The sequence below is a fragment of the Callorhinchus milii genome, unplaced genomic scaffold (genome assembly GCF_018977255.1).
Source record: "Callorhinchus milii isolate IMCB2004 unplaced genomic scaffold, IMCB_Cmil_1.0 Scaffold4, whole genome shotgun sequence".
Taxonomy (NCBI): Eukaryota; Metazoa; Chordata; class Chondrichthyes; order Chimaeriformes; family Callorhinchidae; genus Callorhinchus; species Callorhinchus milii.
The window spans coordinates 34,491,919-34,509,034 of NW_024704745.1; the positions used below are offsets into that span (position 1 = coordinate 34,491,919).

General features: G+C 43.9%; 2 protein-coding genes and 1 long non-coding RNA gene across 4 annotated transcripts in view; 1 reads left to right on the forward strand and 2 right to left on the reverse strand.

The window, feature by feature from the left end:
- The window catches only part of hs6st3b (heparan sulfate 6-O-sulfotransferase 3b), a 335,171-nt gene extending 326,971 nt beyond the window's left edge, over positions 1 to 8,200 (reverse strand). The window contains exon 1 of the mRNA XM_042334743.1: positions 7,665 to 8,200. Coding sequence (XP_042190677.1) covers positions 7,665 to 8,200 — 536 coding nt within the window. The remainder of the gene's footprint in view (positions 1 to 7,664) is intronic.
- Positions 8,201 to 13,256: 5,056 nt separating this feature from the next.
- On the reverse strand, positions 13,257 to 16,354 carry LOC121848878. The gene is made up of 3 exons (XR_006085006.1): positions 16,272 to 16,354; positions 13,677 to 13,760; positions 13,257 to 13,287 (listed from the first exon to the last, which is right to left on the reverse strand). It is a non-coding gene; the product is annotated as an uncharacterized LOC121848878 (long non-coding RNA).
- uggt2 (UDP-glucose glycoprotein glucosyltransferase 2) overlaps positions 15,988 to 17,116 on the forward strand; it is a 130,949-nt gene continuing 129,820 nt past the window's right edge. The window contains exon 1 of one of the 2 annotated variants that reach the window (XM_042334144.1): positions 15,988 to 16,058. In XM_042334144.1, the coding sequence (XP_042190078.1) occupies positions 16,041 to 16,058 (18 nt within the window). In that variant the 5' untranslated portion in view covers positions 15,988 to 16,040. The remainder of the gene's footprint in view (positions 16,059 to 17,116) is intronic. The other variant, XM_042334143.1, reaches the window with a different exon arrangement.

Here is a 17,116-nt window from a genome sequence, read left to right on the forward strand (position 1 = left end):
CAAGGGTGGAGGCAGAGAGATAGAGTTGTGTGTCATTCGCATACATATGGAAGTTGGCCCCATGTCTGCAGATGATGTTACCAAGAGGGAGCATGTATAGTTTGAAGAGGACTGAGGACAGAGATGGTGCAAGATGGTGCGAAGGCTGCAGGAGAAGTCATTTGTGGAGACAGTGTGAAGGGTAGGATATGAACCAGTCAAGGACAGAATCATGAAGGTTGAGATGAGAGAAGGGGCAATGGAGAAGGATAGAGTGGTCATCCATAACCTTCTGATGAAGAGGTGAGAGTGTTACCAACTGAGCCAGGCTGACACTTTCATTAAATATGAACTAAAAAATCAGAAATACTTTGCAAAATTTGTTTTATTTTATGTACTAACCAAAACAGATATTTGTTTAGCTATTTAGTTGCTTAAAATTTCCCAACTTGCTACATGTATGCTACAACTGAATGGAAAAATATCTATTGTATCAACAATGGAAAGAATACTTTATCAAAAACAAACAAATATTTGCATAATATTGATCACCCCATCAGCACTCAGATGAAGGGAAAGATAAGACATCACCAGCAATTACATTGGAGCAAGTGTGCAGTTAAACCATTCAAAAATATATACCAATAAGACAACATACAGGAAAGGATCTGGTAAAGTATCAAAATTACATAGATTTTGGCAATTAAATCCTATGATTTAATTACTGTAAGTTGTAAAGCTCCTAAGAGCTCCTCGGCTCTGGAACTCCATCCCCCAGTGCCTTCGCCTTGCTTCCTCCCTTTCCTCCTTCAAGGCCGGTCTCAAAACCTTTCTCTTTGACCGTGCCTTCAGCTCCCCTCTCGTCTCTCTTCCCCCTCCTCGCTCCCTCCCTTCCCTCCCCTCACCCTGACCATTTCCCCCCTCCTCATTCCCTCCCTTCCCTCCCCTCACCCTGACCATTTCCCCCCTGCTCGGGTCATGACCCAACTGTGCAGCGCCTTGGGACGTCCTCCTGACGTGAAAGGCGCTTTATAAATGGAATCTTGTTGTTGTTGTAAGAGGGGAGAGGGGAAAAAGTAGATTGAGAAAAATAGATATGACACATGCTTGTAACCCAATGTGGATTGACATTCATGGCGCCTAGAGAGATGAGGTTTAATGATAAGTACTTCTCAGAACATCAATTAGTTCTAATGTTCATTAACTATTAATAATATCTGATTGTTTTTAAATCAGGAAACATATTAATCTTAAACTTTGGCCAACATATATGCACATTTAATGATAAATATGCTAATAGCATTGACAGATAAATAGAAATTGTTCTTTTCATGTAATGTATTGTATGGCAGAATCCCAATAGCAACTTATAATACATGGATTTAAAAAAATTAAAAACATAAAAATATTATGCTGCATACAACTAAACTACAATTAGGTGCTTGTAAATTGCAAAATAAATTTCTATCTCATTACTGATAATGATACGAATGATTTGTAATTTTCTGTGCTCGAACAGTCAATTTTTACAACCAATGTCTATTTTAGTTGACAGATAATATAACTGTTTGCTTTATCCAAAAGATTATTTAGGCTTCCAGTGGCATCAAATGCAGTTAACAGCACTCTAGGTCATATGGATTCAAGACTGAATCTTGAAGAGCCTCCTCCATTGAATACCATGCGATTTGATGTATGATATATCTCTTAGACAGCAATCAGACCATAACGGTCTGATTTTGTATTGAAGTGACATTAGTTTTTAGGAATTGTTTATCAACCTGTTTTGCTGTTTGGTAGTGAGAAAAGCAACACAACATTTTTTCACAATGATACTATACACATGGTGATGTATTTTGATAAGATTTATATCATTGAATCAAATGTTTAGACACAGGTAAGAAAAAAATATTTATGAAGCATTCATAGCAATAACACTCTTTCATCATTGGCACTGACTTGCGAAAGATGCACAGTGAAGCAGGTCTGATGCTCAGATTCATCACAATCACTTCACTGAAACACACATCAGCATGCCTGACATAGAAGACTTCCACCTGAACACAATCACAGCATGATATGTTTAAACATCCTGAACTTGGTCTAACTACTATAGTTATCTGCTTGTGGGTTGATATGGTTCAAGTGAGGAATCCAGACGCCTTGTTAACCTTCTGGATATTTGCCTGGTTCTCCACATTAATCTGAGCATCAGGAGAGATCCAAGGGCTGAAGCACATGAAGCCCTTTACCTGTTCTACTGGTTCTCCTTGAAGTTGATCCTCAGGATGATTCTGACATCTACACATTACCCAGACAGGACTGGTTTCAGAAACACTAATGATTAGAATCTATTGTCACAATCCGTGTCAAAACTGATCAAGCTGTCGACAGAGTCATTTAGGCCAGATGCCAAGGGAATACTCATTGGCCACGCCAACTAAGTTACAAGGACATCATTTAGCAGGCTAAAACAGTGCTACTATGAAGCGCAACAAAAAGGCATTGAAGAAAATATGATTTCACACAACTCTCTAGACTTGTGTGTTTTCATAAAACTTGTTCATCCTTAAATGTAATAGCTCTGAGGAAATACATTTTGGCAGCAGGCTGATCGATCATTACAGAATTGTGGAGTCCTGTAGCTCAGTGGTTAAAACACTCGCTTTGCAAGCGAGAGACCTGAGTTCAATTCCAGGCAGGGCGAAACTTTGGGCAAGTTTCCTTACTCCACATGCCTAATAATAATCCCTCCAAAACCAAAAATAATAATAAAAAAAAATTGGTCATTTTCAATCTACGACTGTTTGTGGGACATTGCTGTGCGCAATTGGCTGCCGCGTTCGCCCACAAATATACAGTCAATTCACTTTACAGTGTGTTCTGTGAAGCGCTTTGGGACGTCCTCCTGACGTGAAAAGCGCTATATCAAATGCAAGGATTATTATTATTATTATTATTAAGCAGTTTTCAGAACTGCTCCTATTCACAGGTGTTTTTATAGGGTTGGTTCAACTTTTCATGTTGAAGGTTAGGAGCTAGGGATTGGACAGAGAGCTGGACAGGATGAGATTCATTTGAATGAAGACACAAACAGTGGTTACTGAATATCAAGAGCAAGACATGGGCTTTTTGTAAGGATCTTTGTAAGGAGAGCTAGGTCAAAATGGGGAGAGATACTAAGAAGGTGCCTTCGGGTCTGTACTGGCACCCCTCCTATTCCTCATATATTAATGACCTGGATTCACAGACCTAGTGTAAGATAGTTAAATTTGCAGATGACACCATCAGATTAGGCAACAAAGATCCTACAAAGAGAGCTTGACATAGTGTGCACATGGGCTGATAACTGGCAAATGAAGTTTAATACTGATAAATGCAAGATATCACATATAGGATCGAAAAATAGGAAACACAATTATTCCATGGATGGGATTGAACTAGTCAAGGGGGAAGCTGAAAGAGAAATAGCAGTGATAGGTGATTGTTGCTCACAATGTCAAAACAGTGTGAGGCAGCAATAGGCAAGGCAAACAGAATGCTACAATATATTGCTAAATCAGTTGAGTTAAAATCCCCAGACATCATACTCAGGCTGCACAGTATTCAGTTCAGACTGCACCTTTAATACTGATATAGTTGTGGTCACAGCAACAAAAGGAGGCTGCTCAGTACCGAGAGGGGTGCAAAGAAGAGCAACAAGAAGAATGAGCTATGCGCAACAATTAGACAACCTAGTTGAGTTCAGTTTTGAGAGAGGACGATAGGCGTATAAATGGGATTGAAAAAGTGCCTCAAGATTCATCAAGACAGTAGAAGAGTATAAAGGTCTAGGGTTATAAAGAGCCATTTGAGGACAGATATTAAGAAGTTTTTTTCTTTACGCAGATGGAAATCAACAACTGGAACAGCTTGTTAGGAAAGGTTCATGATTCATTTAAAAAGCAGCTTGATGCAGTGATGCGGAAGGGGGTGGGTATTCTGAAAGGTTAAAATTAGATGGGCCGAAGAACCTTCTTCATCCAGACTAATCTTATGATCACCAATAATGCCCTACTATATTGGCGTGTTGGCCTATTTTGTGAACTTAACGTCCCATTGTGTGGCTTGAACCAATACTTTGAGCCTAGTGCTGTGTTCTGAGTCAAGCTGAAATCAATTGTTTTGAAAAACATCTAATTTCACCCCGTAGAATTTAGAAATTATTTTGAGAACTATTTCATATTGTAATCAGTTGGCTTTGGGGATATGAGGGAAATACTGATAATCAGCCATATTTTGGAGCAACAATTATCTTTTTGATAACGAAAAAACACTGCACCAAACGTTTGGGAGCATCACTAAAAAGAATATTGCACATTCTACTCACTGGATTCAACTTTGCATGTTCATCAAGGGGCCCTTATATCCCATCTTAACATCTTCCATGGACCTTCCCAAATAGTCCTCCCCAAGGGATTTTGCTCCTGTGTTCTTGGGGATGCTACTGATGCAGCTGAGTGCAGTGCTCACAATTACTTGGCCTGGATTTCCCTGGACTGTAAGGCCAGTCTTTCTGTGTTGCTGTGCCAGTCCTCACTGCCTGCCTTTAGTAAAGTACAGCAGCTCCTCCATGGTTTTGTATGGAAACCGACTGCGTTAGCTGCCGCCTCTTCGCCATGATCCCCAGCCCAAGCACATTTTATATCATTTTTAGATCAAAATCAACAAATGCTGAAATATGTTAAAATAATAAGAAAAATCATGTATTTAAAAAAATTAAAAATTTATTTAAAAAATTATTTATAAAAATATTTAAAAAATAATAAAACGCAACAAAAAACTAATAGAGTGATACAGTAAAGTAATCTTGAAAAGACATGCTGACTAACTAAAGAATATTTTACAAGACTTCTGAGTACATTTGGGCAATAAGAATAGATTTATTATTCGCCTTAGTTGGGATATTTTAAGCACCAGAACTGTATGGGCCATAATGAGAGATGACTCCTTTATTCTATGTGTATTCCATGCACCCTGCAGTAATCAATACAATAAAAACTAAAAATGAATTCCTGATAACAAATAAAACCTTTTGTTCAAGTACTGTATATGCTGATGCAATAGATGTGCAGTGAATCTGAAAGAGTATTTATGCATCTGAAAAATGCTTTTTCTGAACAATTCTGAATCTAGTACATTATAATTATTTAATTGGACAAAATGTTAAAATTCATGTAGTGTTGGTACAAGATATTCGGTTCTCCGATAGTTGTGATTTGCAGTGTTCGGAATCTGACATTGATGAAGCATTATACAGGACCAGTACTGAAATACAATCATATCATCACCTTAAGTACATTATAATACTACCTTCCGTTAAAAAGTAAACGGCAAGACGTGTGCACCTCTCAAATACCCACATAAAATAGATACACTTAATAATTAATGCTGCAGAATGTTTCTGTTTTTAAAAAGGCATTTTGCATCAGGATTACAAATGAGAAATTCCTGTAAAACAGTGATTTATTCAAATATCATAGGGTAAGTGAAAGTGATAAATTTGACTGCAATTTATCCACCTATGGGATAGCTAGACATTTTCAAAGATGTGACCATCACAGAAAAAGTTTTTCTACAGTTATTACACCGTTAAAATGATCCCGAATAATTGCTGACAATTCCCACGAAAGGTGACCAGCTACCTTTAAATAAAGTTACAAAATGCCATTTGGAACTGAACCCATCACAATGCCATAATATGGACACATCTGAAAAGGTTGAAATATATTATCTTAAACTATTGGTGAAATGATGGTGGATTACGATATTACCAATTGATGGGATGCTTACAAATTGGACTTGCGGCACAGGATTTCTGCCTTGCTTGGGGTGTGTGTGTGTGTGTGTGTTTTCGCGTAGAAATACTGTATTACTTTTAAATGTATAATTTTGTTCAGAGAAGAATAGTGCGCCTTTGAACCTAACATTTGTATTATCAAATCTAGAGAGTCTGGATTTAGGGAATGGGCAGAATCTCTTTTAATCAAATGGCAACACATATGAACGATGTGCCCGGATAGCTCTGTTAAACATAAAAACTGATGAAGGACGATCCATTTGGGGAAATTTAGTTCTGTAGGTGCCAGGGTCTGGTTCTGTGAAAAAAAATTACACATACATATCTAGGATTCCTTGTTAGGGGAATGTTTCCCCCTTCGGATTTTGCTTATGATGAGATTTGATTCCTTTGTTTCATTGAACCTGACAAAACTTCAGAGAGTTAATTCCAATACACCGACATTAAGGGCACAGTAAACCTACCGTCGCAGAGACAACATTTTGCTCCAATGCCCATCGCATTGAAGAACAGAAGCAAAAAGTTAGTGCAGTCGGGAGGACCTCCAAAAGCTGAGACCCTCTGAGATAATTCAATCTTCAACGCAGATTAATTTCCAATCGTTGGGAGGAAATGCGCTGAACTGTTTGGGAACTAAGTGATTGAAATCCTTCCGTGTGCTGTGCAAGACGCGTAAACAGCGGTCTGCAAATTATATTATATAAAACGTACCGCACAAAAGCCGATGCATTAGACATTTACGTTTGATTGCAACTTACCCCATGTGGCCAGCGCTCCCACATGCAGAATCTGATGCCCCTGAAGCTGGCAGTCAGATTTCAGCTGCATTGCTGAACGCTGGTCACGTTCTTTACAAAGCCTGACTGGTAATGCTTCTCCCCAAAGACACCACAAAAACAATCGCACATTTACAAAAGCATGGCGATTGTGCTTGCAATATAAACTTCTTCCTTTGCCGATTGATTCTACTTACACCGCGGGCAACATCTCACGCTTTATGCACTGTGCAAATCCACAACAAAGTTGAGAGGGACATCAAAATCATTTCGGGTCACGCGTCTGCTCAGATCCGAATTTCATCTTCTGATGAAAACGGTCACTTGGAAGTGGCAACACTAACAAAAAAAAACATAGTGTTGGTATCCTGTCATTGAGACGACTAATATTGAACTTGTGACAGTCAATTTGAACCTTGATTCAACGTCGGTTTTCGTGATAATGTTAAAGGTTTGCTGTGTCCCCTGCCATCCTGAATTCGGCATTTCCATTGCTTCAAGTATTTTGCTTGTGTTGTTGGCTGTTTGCTATTTCTACTAACCTTTACGAAATCATGTCCTGCGACATCCCACTGCTCTCCTCATCATCTAAGATACAGATGTGAGACAGTCAACCTTGAAACATTTGAGTTTGCAGATTGGATATAACGGAATAAAGATAAAGATCGTGGATCAGATAAACAGAACTGGGGGGAAGAGACGGTATGTTGCCTTAACATCTCTCTTTGCTCACTTGACAAGTACAGATATACTTCTGACAAACACAATCCTCTAACCTCCGCTGTCCCAGACAGTGCAAGTGCTGAGCGTTTACATCTACAGAGAAGTGTTGTTGTTTTTTTTTTTGGGGGGGGGGGGGGGGGGTTGAACGTGTAAAGACGCGTATACGTTTTCCACTGAATCAAAGGCGACGTTTATTCCTTTTTTTATATAAAAAAAAGGTTAGATATTCCTGCGCCTTTCTGGCCAGAACGAGCTGATGGTGAACACTTGAAGTGATAAGTGACAGGGATTTTTTCGACGTCTGTTACTGATTCCCCCCCCACCCCCACACCCCCACACACACTCACCTGTGAGACTTTTGTACCTCTTTCTTGTCCATGACCGCTGGCACGCAGTTGATCAGCTCAGTCCAGTCTGCGTGCAGCCCGCAGCTCCAGCCCGTGGAAAACCTGGAGAAGAGCCAGGTCTCCTTCTTGCCGGGCCGGTGGCAGGTGCACTTCTTCTGTCCCGGTTGACAGTCGCAGGGCTGCTCCAGTTGGATGTTTCTCACCAAGTGCCTCCCGAACGTGGTGCCTCCGGTTTTCTGGATGTGCAGGAACACAATCACGTCGTTTCCCTTGATGTTAAATCTCACGTACCGCCGGAGGTCTCCGTCGGTGAAGTTGAATTTCGCCGTGAACTTAGCCGGGTTGTCATCCTCATCTCTGTAGGAATCCCGCTGTGACAGCACTGAACCCGGTGCCTTGTCCCCCCTCAGCCTCTGCGCTCCTCCCCCTCGGATTTGGCACGAGCTGGTACCTGGGCAGATGTACTGAGAGATGATCATAATGAACAGGACGGCTAAAACAAGGACGAGGAGCAGTTTGTTGGATTTATCATCCATGTTCCCGGTCAGCTTGTTCTTCAGTCATATACTAACATCAGTACTCATACTGGTGTGTGTGTGGGGGGTTTCACCAAAGAAGGAACATTTTGCCTGTGGCTCTTCGCACCTCTCCCGCCTCCCAGCATCTCCGCATTCAGGTCATGTTGATGCACTGACATCCCCCCCCACCCCTCTCTCTCTCTCTCTCTCTCTCTCTGTGGCTCCGCGTTTGCTGAAGTGCAGATCAGTCCATGTTGGATGGCACGAGCGGCAGCTCAGCGGACTGACCTGACCAGCCTTCGTTGGCGGCGGCAGCGGCTGATAGTCCACGGGGGGGGAGGTAAGGAAAAAAAAACGTGTGGAGTGATAACGACTGAGACCCTCTGTGCCCTCCTCGGCTCTCGGTGCTCGGCAGCTGCAGTCCCCGCGCCGGCGGCACACACTCACCACTTACTTGCAGGAGCGAGCGGGGAGGGGGCGGCCCGGGCACCTGCGGAGCGCTGACCAATCGGGAGCCAGGCACGACGGGCAGCCAATCGGCGCCGAGGACCGTGCTCTCCATCTGGCCAATGGCTGGAGAGAGAGGAGGCGGCGGCCAATGGAGAGCCGGTCGGGGTCCGGGTCCGGCCAATCGGAAGAGCCGGGCGTGGGGCACTGCAGCCAATCGGCGAGGACGGTGAGCAGTGGGCGCTCGGCGCAGAGAGGACCCGCTGTGCGCCAGGACAGCGTTGAGCCCGGCAGCGGCGTGTGTGTGTGTGGGGGGGAGTTTGTATGTGTTCCGCTGCACTCAGGGCATTCAGGAAACAAAAAAAAACTATTGCAAATAAATTATTGCAGGATGTGCAGTTCGTTTTAAACCGCATTTGGGGTATAGAGTTTTTTTTTAGTGGGTGGGGGGGGCTGGAAAGGAATGCTGTCCAACGTCCTGTTGGTCAAGAGTATTCATTAGAAAAGCACTGATAAAGTTAGGTGCACCGACATACATACTCGTAACTCTGCCAATGCAAAGCAGACGTATTGAGAGCAATATTCACCTTTCAGAGAGGCAGAGGAATAAAACGACAGAATGGCAATCCTGCAGTGTAAGAAGCAAATCGCATACAGGGTTTCCTTTAATTAAGTCGATCGATTTAAAGGTGAAATATATTTAAACTGTTTCAATGATGTTGTAGAATGTATACACCCAAATAAAACAAAAGTAATAATAATTATTACCGTTCCTTCATTACAGTGAAGGACTATCCAGGATTTCAGGTGACATCAGAAACTTATAGAGGGTGAAGCTTAACCATCTTTAACCCATCAAATGAACCAACACATTAAATTACAGCTTTGAAATCACTCTCCGTTTGTTTTTTTATATAATATATGCTGGTCACGCAGAGAACACATCAAGAGCAGTAATGGGATTTAATAATTTCTCCACAAGTAATGATGACTGGTTAAATCACAAGTGATTGCTTCATGAGACGATTATGAGTTAGCATTACCAGGGGGCACAGTTAGAAGACTGAACTGCTGGTCATGACTTGTGACCATCAAAGTGTCCAAAGAATGTTTTTGTTCTTTGAAGATTAGAGTAAGTATTTAAACAAAACCAATGATTTGAAATGAGTTTGTGACATAACTTTGTTACTGTTGTCCTGATCACCGCGGAAATATTTTATCAATTTATTTTTGAAACATCATAATTTCTCTTTTTTTTTATGGTCCCATCAAACAGCTCACTGCCCTGGCAGAAAGGTTGAACAGGAAACCTGGTGACAGGCTTCTTCCAATGGATTCCAAAGTAAGCCACAAGGAGGTACTCAAGAGCAACTCTTCTGCAGTGCTTCTTGTGTGGAAGAGCAGGCTCTGCTCCTAACATCTCAACAACAATTTGTATTCATGCAGTGCCCTTCACGTTCGCTGAAGTCACGGCGCTGATGGTGGACTTTGAGCAAGGGGAAAGGGGGAGGTAACTGTAGGTCCAAGATGTAGGTTTTTAGATGGTACTTAAAGACAAGAACAATTTGAATTTATGTAAGGCCCTGGACCAAGGAGTCGGATTGAGGAATCAAATATGAGGTGTTGGCACGACCAAAGTAGGATGGTTACCATGATATCCCCATATTGAGCTGCACAAAATTGAGGCTCATGCAGCTCTTGATGTCTGACAGGTAGGCAGGTGGAATATCTGTGGACCTGGAATCAAGCGTAGAAGTGAAAAAGTAGACTTGTTGTTAACTGCATATATGTGGAAGTTAACACATGGAAATCCCAGATATAGATTGTTGGAAGAATATGCACTCTCTCCCTTGAGGGATGCATCCTGCTTACCTAATTCCAGAAAGTGTTAAGTGCCAGTTGGCAAGAGTTTGGGGAGTACAGAGTCTACGTTGGGATAACTGCTGGAGTCTAACCAGCTAAAACCCCATAGCTTGCCATTGATATTGCTGTTCAGCAAGCTTTCCCACTACTTGTCTAGCTGGGACCACCCTACCTGTTAGGGCTTTGGCTTGCAGGTTTAACGGGAGCTAAGTGGGATGATTCCCTGCCCCCAGTGACTGATCTCAGAGATAGATGAAAGTGGAGAAGTGAGTGGAAAGTTGTGGAGGATGGATTGGTCAATAGAATTAAAAGCAGCTGAGAGGTCAACGAAGATAAGAAGGCTGAGGCAGCCCTCATTGCAGAAGGAGAGAGAGAGGATATCATTGTTAACTTTGATTAGGGCTGACTCAGTGCTGTGGGTGGTGCAGAAAAGAGACTGATGGCTCGAGCAGGAAGTTGAGGGAAAGGTTGGAGCGAAGATAAGTGACAATGTGTTCTAACACCTTGGAAAAGAATAGAAAGGTTTTTTTCCAGGAATGGAAAATGATTGGGGAGGGGGATGTGGGAGGGGATGAAGATGAGAAGAGGAAGTGGTTGAATATGGCTTCACTTAGATCAGGAACTCAAAAAGTGGTGGATGGTTGAAACTGTTTCTCAGTCGTCCCCGCTTCATGGAGTACTAGCTGTGCCCATTGCAGCTACTCTTGCAACCAAAGGATCCAATATGATATGTAGATTGACACTCAGACAAACACACAGACAGACATTTCATCTTCATCTATACTCATCTGGGAGGACTCCTGTAAGAGGACTCCTTTTTGGAGGACTCAGTGGCAGGAATTGGCGCTTTGAAAATGTAATTTTGTTGTTGTTATTACCATGGCTTAGCTTTCGTCTGTGTTCTTCATTTTGTTCCCGCTGCTTGGTACTCTAGCTCCCACGGCAAGAAGAAAAAAGTGCCATATATTTGTTGCAGAATATAGATGTATCTCTCTGAACAGTGTGTGCTTTCCTCTGTTGCTACATAGTTGCAGAATACGATGCATACATCATGTTTTGGGGCTTAATTAAAGCACTTTTTAATATTGCTCATTAACGATAGGAGATCCCCCCCAAAAAAATCGTGGAGTCCTGTAGCTCAGTGGTTAGAGCACTCGCTTTGCAAGCGAGAGACCTGAGTTCAATTCCAGGCAGGGCGAAACCTTGGGCAAGTTTCCTTACTCCACACGCCTAATAATAATCCCTCCAAAACAAAAAACACTAATTAATTGGTCATATTCAATCTACGACTGTTTGTGGGACATTGCTGTGCGCAATTGGCTGCCGCGTTTGCCCACAAATATACAGTCAATTCACTTTACAGTGTGTTCTGTGAAGCGCTTTGGGACATCCTCCCGACGTGAAAAGCGCTATATCAAATGCAAGGATTATTATTATTATGACACTGCCAGTTGCAAGACCTTACCGATGAAGTATAAATCATGTCTTTACGTCAATCAGTTATTGCATAATTGACAGATACACTGACACACAAACAGACACACAGATAGGCACACAGATACAGACATTTTGTCTTTATTAGTAGAGATAATAAACCACATAATATTGTAGGTTTACAAATAGCTAATGTAAATCATTGCTGAGAAATTATATATTTTGTTTCCCCCAACATCTCTGCAAAGATTGACTGAAAATGTCATGCAATTCAAGGATATGAACATTCCTCTTTAATTAGCACTCATCTTCATGTACCTGTATCGTAGCTGTGTTTTCTTTTCTGCACAGTAGATGGTTAAAAAACAGTTGAACGTTCACAACATTTACAAAGTCAGAAGACACAAGCTTGTGATTTTGCAGGAATTCAGTAGTTTAATACATGCATCATGTTTTCAGCTGCAACTTCAATCTTAGGTGAATATCCTCAACAAAACAAGGATGATATTTTATTTTAATATATTGTTCGATTTCGATAGCCTCTCTGATGTGATCACTGAATTAGTTGGGAAGCATTGTATGTCTTTGCTGGTAACTGGGTTAAACCAGTCCAAAATCACATCACCAGGACCTCAAGCAGAAGCGTAAGGGGCATCAACATCTAAAATCTACCTTACACAACATAGTTGGTGATGACTAAATATAATCAATCTTCTGACTCAGAATTATTTTCACATCATTATCCCACCACCATAGGTTAAAATGCCAGTTTATTTTGTTAGTTTGTTTTTGTAACATCTATTTTTCAATCACATTCTGTTCCCCTGGCACCTTCAATCTTTCTCCAAATTCACTTAATAGGTCTGTTTAATAAAAATAAATGTGTGCACAATAGCCTTTCACCTGATCTCATTGATGTAAATTATTCTCTTCTTGCATTCTTTCTTAATTATCTTTTTGAATCATTTGTTTTATGTGTTTATTACCTTGGCTCAGTTGGTTGCACTCTTGCCTCGGAGTCAAAAGGTTCAAGCCTCACGTTTGGACTTAGAAACCATAAGCCTATGCAGTGCAGAAGATGTGTTGCATTATTGAATCTACTCTCCTTTGATTGAGGTGTTAAATTGAGGTCCTGTCTACCTTTTCAAGTGGGCGTTAAAGATCCCATGGCACTATTTGAAAAGAGAATGAAGTTTCTCTTGGGGTCCTGGCTGACAACAACAACTTGGATTTATATAGCGCCCTCCACGCCGGACGTTGTCTCAGAGCGCTTCACAGTAACGGATGCCGGGGCCGAGCCAGGGGAATGGGGAGGAAGGTGACCAAAGGCGCAGTCGAAGAGAAAGTTTTTCAGCAGGGACCTGAAAATAGGAAGAGAGGGAGTGAGGTGAAGGGAGTGAGGAAGGGAATTCCAGAGCCTTGGGACATAGTGGCTGAAGGCACGGCCGCCGAGGGTGGAGTGGAGGACTCGGGGGACAAGGAAGAGGCCAGACCCGGAGGATTGAAGGTGACGGGTACTGTTTTGAGGAGAGAGGAGGTCAGAGAGGTAGGGGGATGCAGAGGAGTGGAGGGATTTGAAGACAAGGGTGAGGATCTTGGTCGATCCTCTCTGGGACAGGCAGCCAGTGCAGTCTGGCAAGGACTGGGGTGATCGGGGAACAGAGTTTGGTGCGGGTGGGAATGCGGGATGTTTTTTAACTGATGTCACGCCGACGTCACTTTGTGAATCGCGCCCATCCCTCTCACTTACCCTCCCCGCGCTCTCCTGACTCCGCTCCTGTCTGAGTGGCTCCTCACCTGGCTGTGCTTTTTATACCCAACTAGGCCTCGGCTCCTGTAACAATCCCCCAGATAAAATTAGATCATTACTTTCATGGCTGTTCGTGGCACAAAACTGTGAGCAAATTGGCTGCCGTGTTTGCTCACAATATATACAATATATCCTGTGATGCGCTTTGAGACATTCTACCAATGTGAAAATAAGGATTAGTATTATTTATCCACATCTCTCAACGTATTACATTCATTTTCAGTTTCCTTTGAACGCCTACTTGATATATTTTAATTATTACTGTATTTTGTTTCTCAAAAGCAATAAGTCATTTAGCAAAATTTCCTACACTATCCCTTTCTCACTATTAATTTGGTGCTTTACCACTTGATTCTTCACAAGTTTCAAATAATTACATCAATTTCAGTTCACCATACAACATGGATCCTCCCAAATTATTAGAGCAGAAGTTGCAGCCACAAACTAACTATACTAACAACCACTAAATAAAGCATTCATAATTATTTTTAACACTACTAACAAATCCTGTAACAAGCAAGTTCAAATCATCAAGAAAAATTGTGTTTGTTGAAAATGCTCCTGGAATTTATTCAGAATTATTTTTTCCATTCAGAGGTTAGAAAACCATCCCATTCCCAGAAGCAGCATATTGATAAGTTGCTTGTAAATCACGTTTGAAAGTGGAGAATGTATACCATAGTAATTTTTTTTTACAAGTTACAGCAGAATCTATTAAGATAGTGAGCTTGGTAAAGCTTTGGTAAATGATAAATAACTCACTTCCCATTCGGCTCCTGTTAACCCTACAAGTCAAAGACCTAATAGATAGAATGATCCTAGCTGGACAAGAGACGGGAAGCTTGCTAGACAGTGTTTCAATGGCAAGCTATGTGATTTTAGATGAGTAAATTCCAGCACACGCTCTGGGGTCCTCAAGCAACCTGTGCCTTAATATTTTTTGAAGTTTTGGTCACTACCTCCCTGAGCCAAGAGACAGTAATTTGTGCACCTGCTGCCTTCCTTGGATGTGGTTCCCATTTCTCAGGCTCACTCTCTGGGATTGAACTCCGATTCCCCCATGGTGACCACGGTAGGCACAGAATGTACCATCAATAAGAGCATTACAGCTTTGTTATTGCTTAATCTCACGTGGCTTCACGGTCTCATGGTCCGAGAAGCCACAATCTGACGGTCGAATAGGAATGTCTTCAGGTGCAACTTGAAGATGGGGAAGGGGCAAGTCGAGGGATAGAGGAAGAGTATTCCAGAATTTGGGGGTGTAGTGGTTGAAGGCTTGGCCACTAATGGTAGAACGGAGGGCACGAGGAACATACAGAAGGATGGAGCCAGTCAAGCGGAGGCAGCGGGTTGTGGGTTACGCAGGTCAGAGAGGTAGGGCATGAAAGGTTTTAAAAACGAATGAGAGGCTATTGAAATCGACCCATTCGATGACAGGAGTCCCGTGGAGCCTGGCTAGAGCTGGTGTGATGGGGGGACGGAGTTTAGTATGGGCGAGCATGTGGGCAGTGGAAATTTGGACCAGTTGGATCCTGTGCACGGTGGAGCTGGGAAGACCAGTAAAGAGGGCATTTGAGAAGTCCAGTCAGGAGGTGAAGAACGCATGGACAAGTGTTTTGGCTGCATCCAGGGTAAGGTACGGTGGGAGTGGGGCAACAACAACAACAAGATTCCATTTATAGAGCGCCTTTCACGTCGGGAGGACGTCCCGAGGGGCAATGCAGCAGAGGTGGAGGAAGAGGTCAGGACCGGAGGTGGGAAAGGAAGGACGGCTGCGATTCGGACCTGACGCCTCGGTAACCCCACTCCTCCCTCTAAGGAGTTGACCGCCTTCCGCTCCGGGGGGGGGGGGGGGGGGGGGGGAGGCAATAACTGTTTAACATGGAGGAGTCCAGTTGGTTATCAGAATAACGATAAGGCAGCGATTCAGAATCGTGTGACTGACTGTTCAGCGGGAAGAGGATCACTGGAGCTCAGCCTCTGAAAGGGGAACTGGTTTGGGTTTCAGACGTGAGCAGCTGTGCCCCGACTCCCGGCAGCTGTGTGGGCAAACCCCCGCCCGCCCGGTCTGGTCTGGTCTGGTCTGCGGTGCCCAGAACACTTTAGGTTTCCACGTCAATAGCCGGAATATTATTGCTCCACTTGAGCCGATGCATCAAACCCCCCCCTCCCACCACCCCCCAGAGGCCACGCGGTTACGTTCGTGGCGATTAAAATAGCGCAAGAGCGGGAAAAAACTGGGGCGGGGCGGGGAGTAAAATAATCCCAATAATGTGACTAACCCAAAGCGGGAGGACCCTAAAGATGGCCGGGACCGGGGCGGTGAGTGAGAGCGATGAGCGAACTCCCCACAGCCCAGTGCAGTGCGGTGCGGTGCGGTGAGAGGGCAGCGAGCACTGCCCCCCCTCACCCCCTCACCCCACACCCCCCCCCCACACACACACACTCACTCACTCCGGCCGCTGGTGTTAGTGCAGTGACCCCCCCCCCTCCCGGGCAGTCGGCACAGTAACGTGGCGGCGGCCCCTTCCTCACCGCCATTGGGGTACACAGCAGCAGCTCCTCGGGCCCCCGCGGGGGCTTCCCCTCCGCTCCCGGTGCCGTGTCTCCGCTGCGCCGCCGCGGGCGCTGTGTGTCCGTCCCCCCCACCCCCGACGCCCCTTCAGTTCGTTCCCGTCTTCTTCGGCGAAAAAAAAAAGTAGAGCGCCCCATCGAGAGGCGTCGAGGATCCGCTGCTCACACAGTGCAATTGATCAGTGCGCTCCACTAACGGTTCGAGTTGCTCTCCCGCACCCCCTCCTCGTCTTGTCCGGAGATGATAATTCTTTTGCTGGGAAATGTTCCACCAGTGGCGTTAGTCCGCGGCACCCGCGCTAAATATTATTAATAATAATAATAGTAATAATAATAATAATAATCCTTGCATTTGATATAGCGCTTTTCACGTCAGCGCTTTGGGACGTCCTCAACGCGTTTCACTAAAGTGTTGAGGTGTGGGTTTAGACAGTGAGTGTGTGGAGGCGCTTGGGGTGGAGTTGGGGTTGGGGTGGAGTTGGGGTTGGGGTGGAGTTGGGTTGGGGTTGGGTTGGGGTGGAGTTGGGGTTGGGGTGGAGTTGGGGTGGGGTTGGGTTGGAGTTGGGGGTGGAGTTGGGGTTGGGTTGGGGTGGAATTGGGGTGGGGTTGGTTGGGTGGGTTGGGGGTGGAGTTGGGGTGGAGGTGGGGTTGGGGTGGGGTTGGGGTGGAGGTGGGGTTGGGTTGGAGTTGGGATCAGTCACAGCTGAGGATGTTGCTGTTCTCACCGCATGGCCACACGTTCACTTTATCAGCACAGGTCACTGGCTATAAAACACGAGCACTCTCGCTTGTTCCTCATCTGGTAC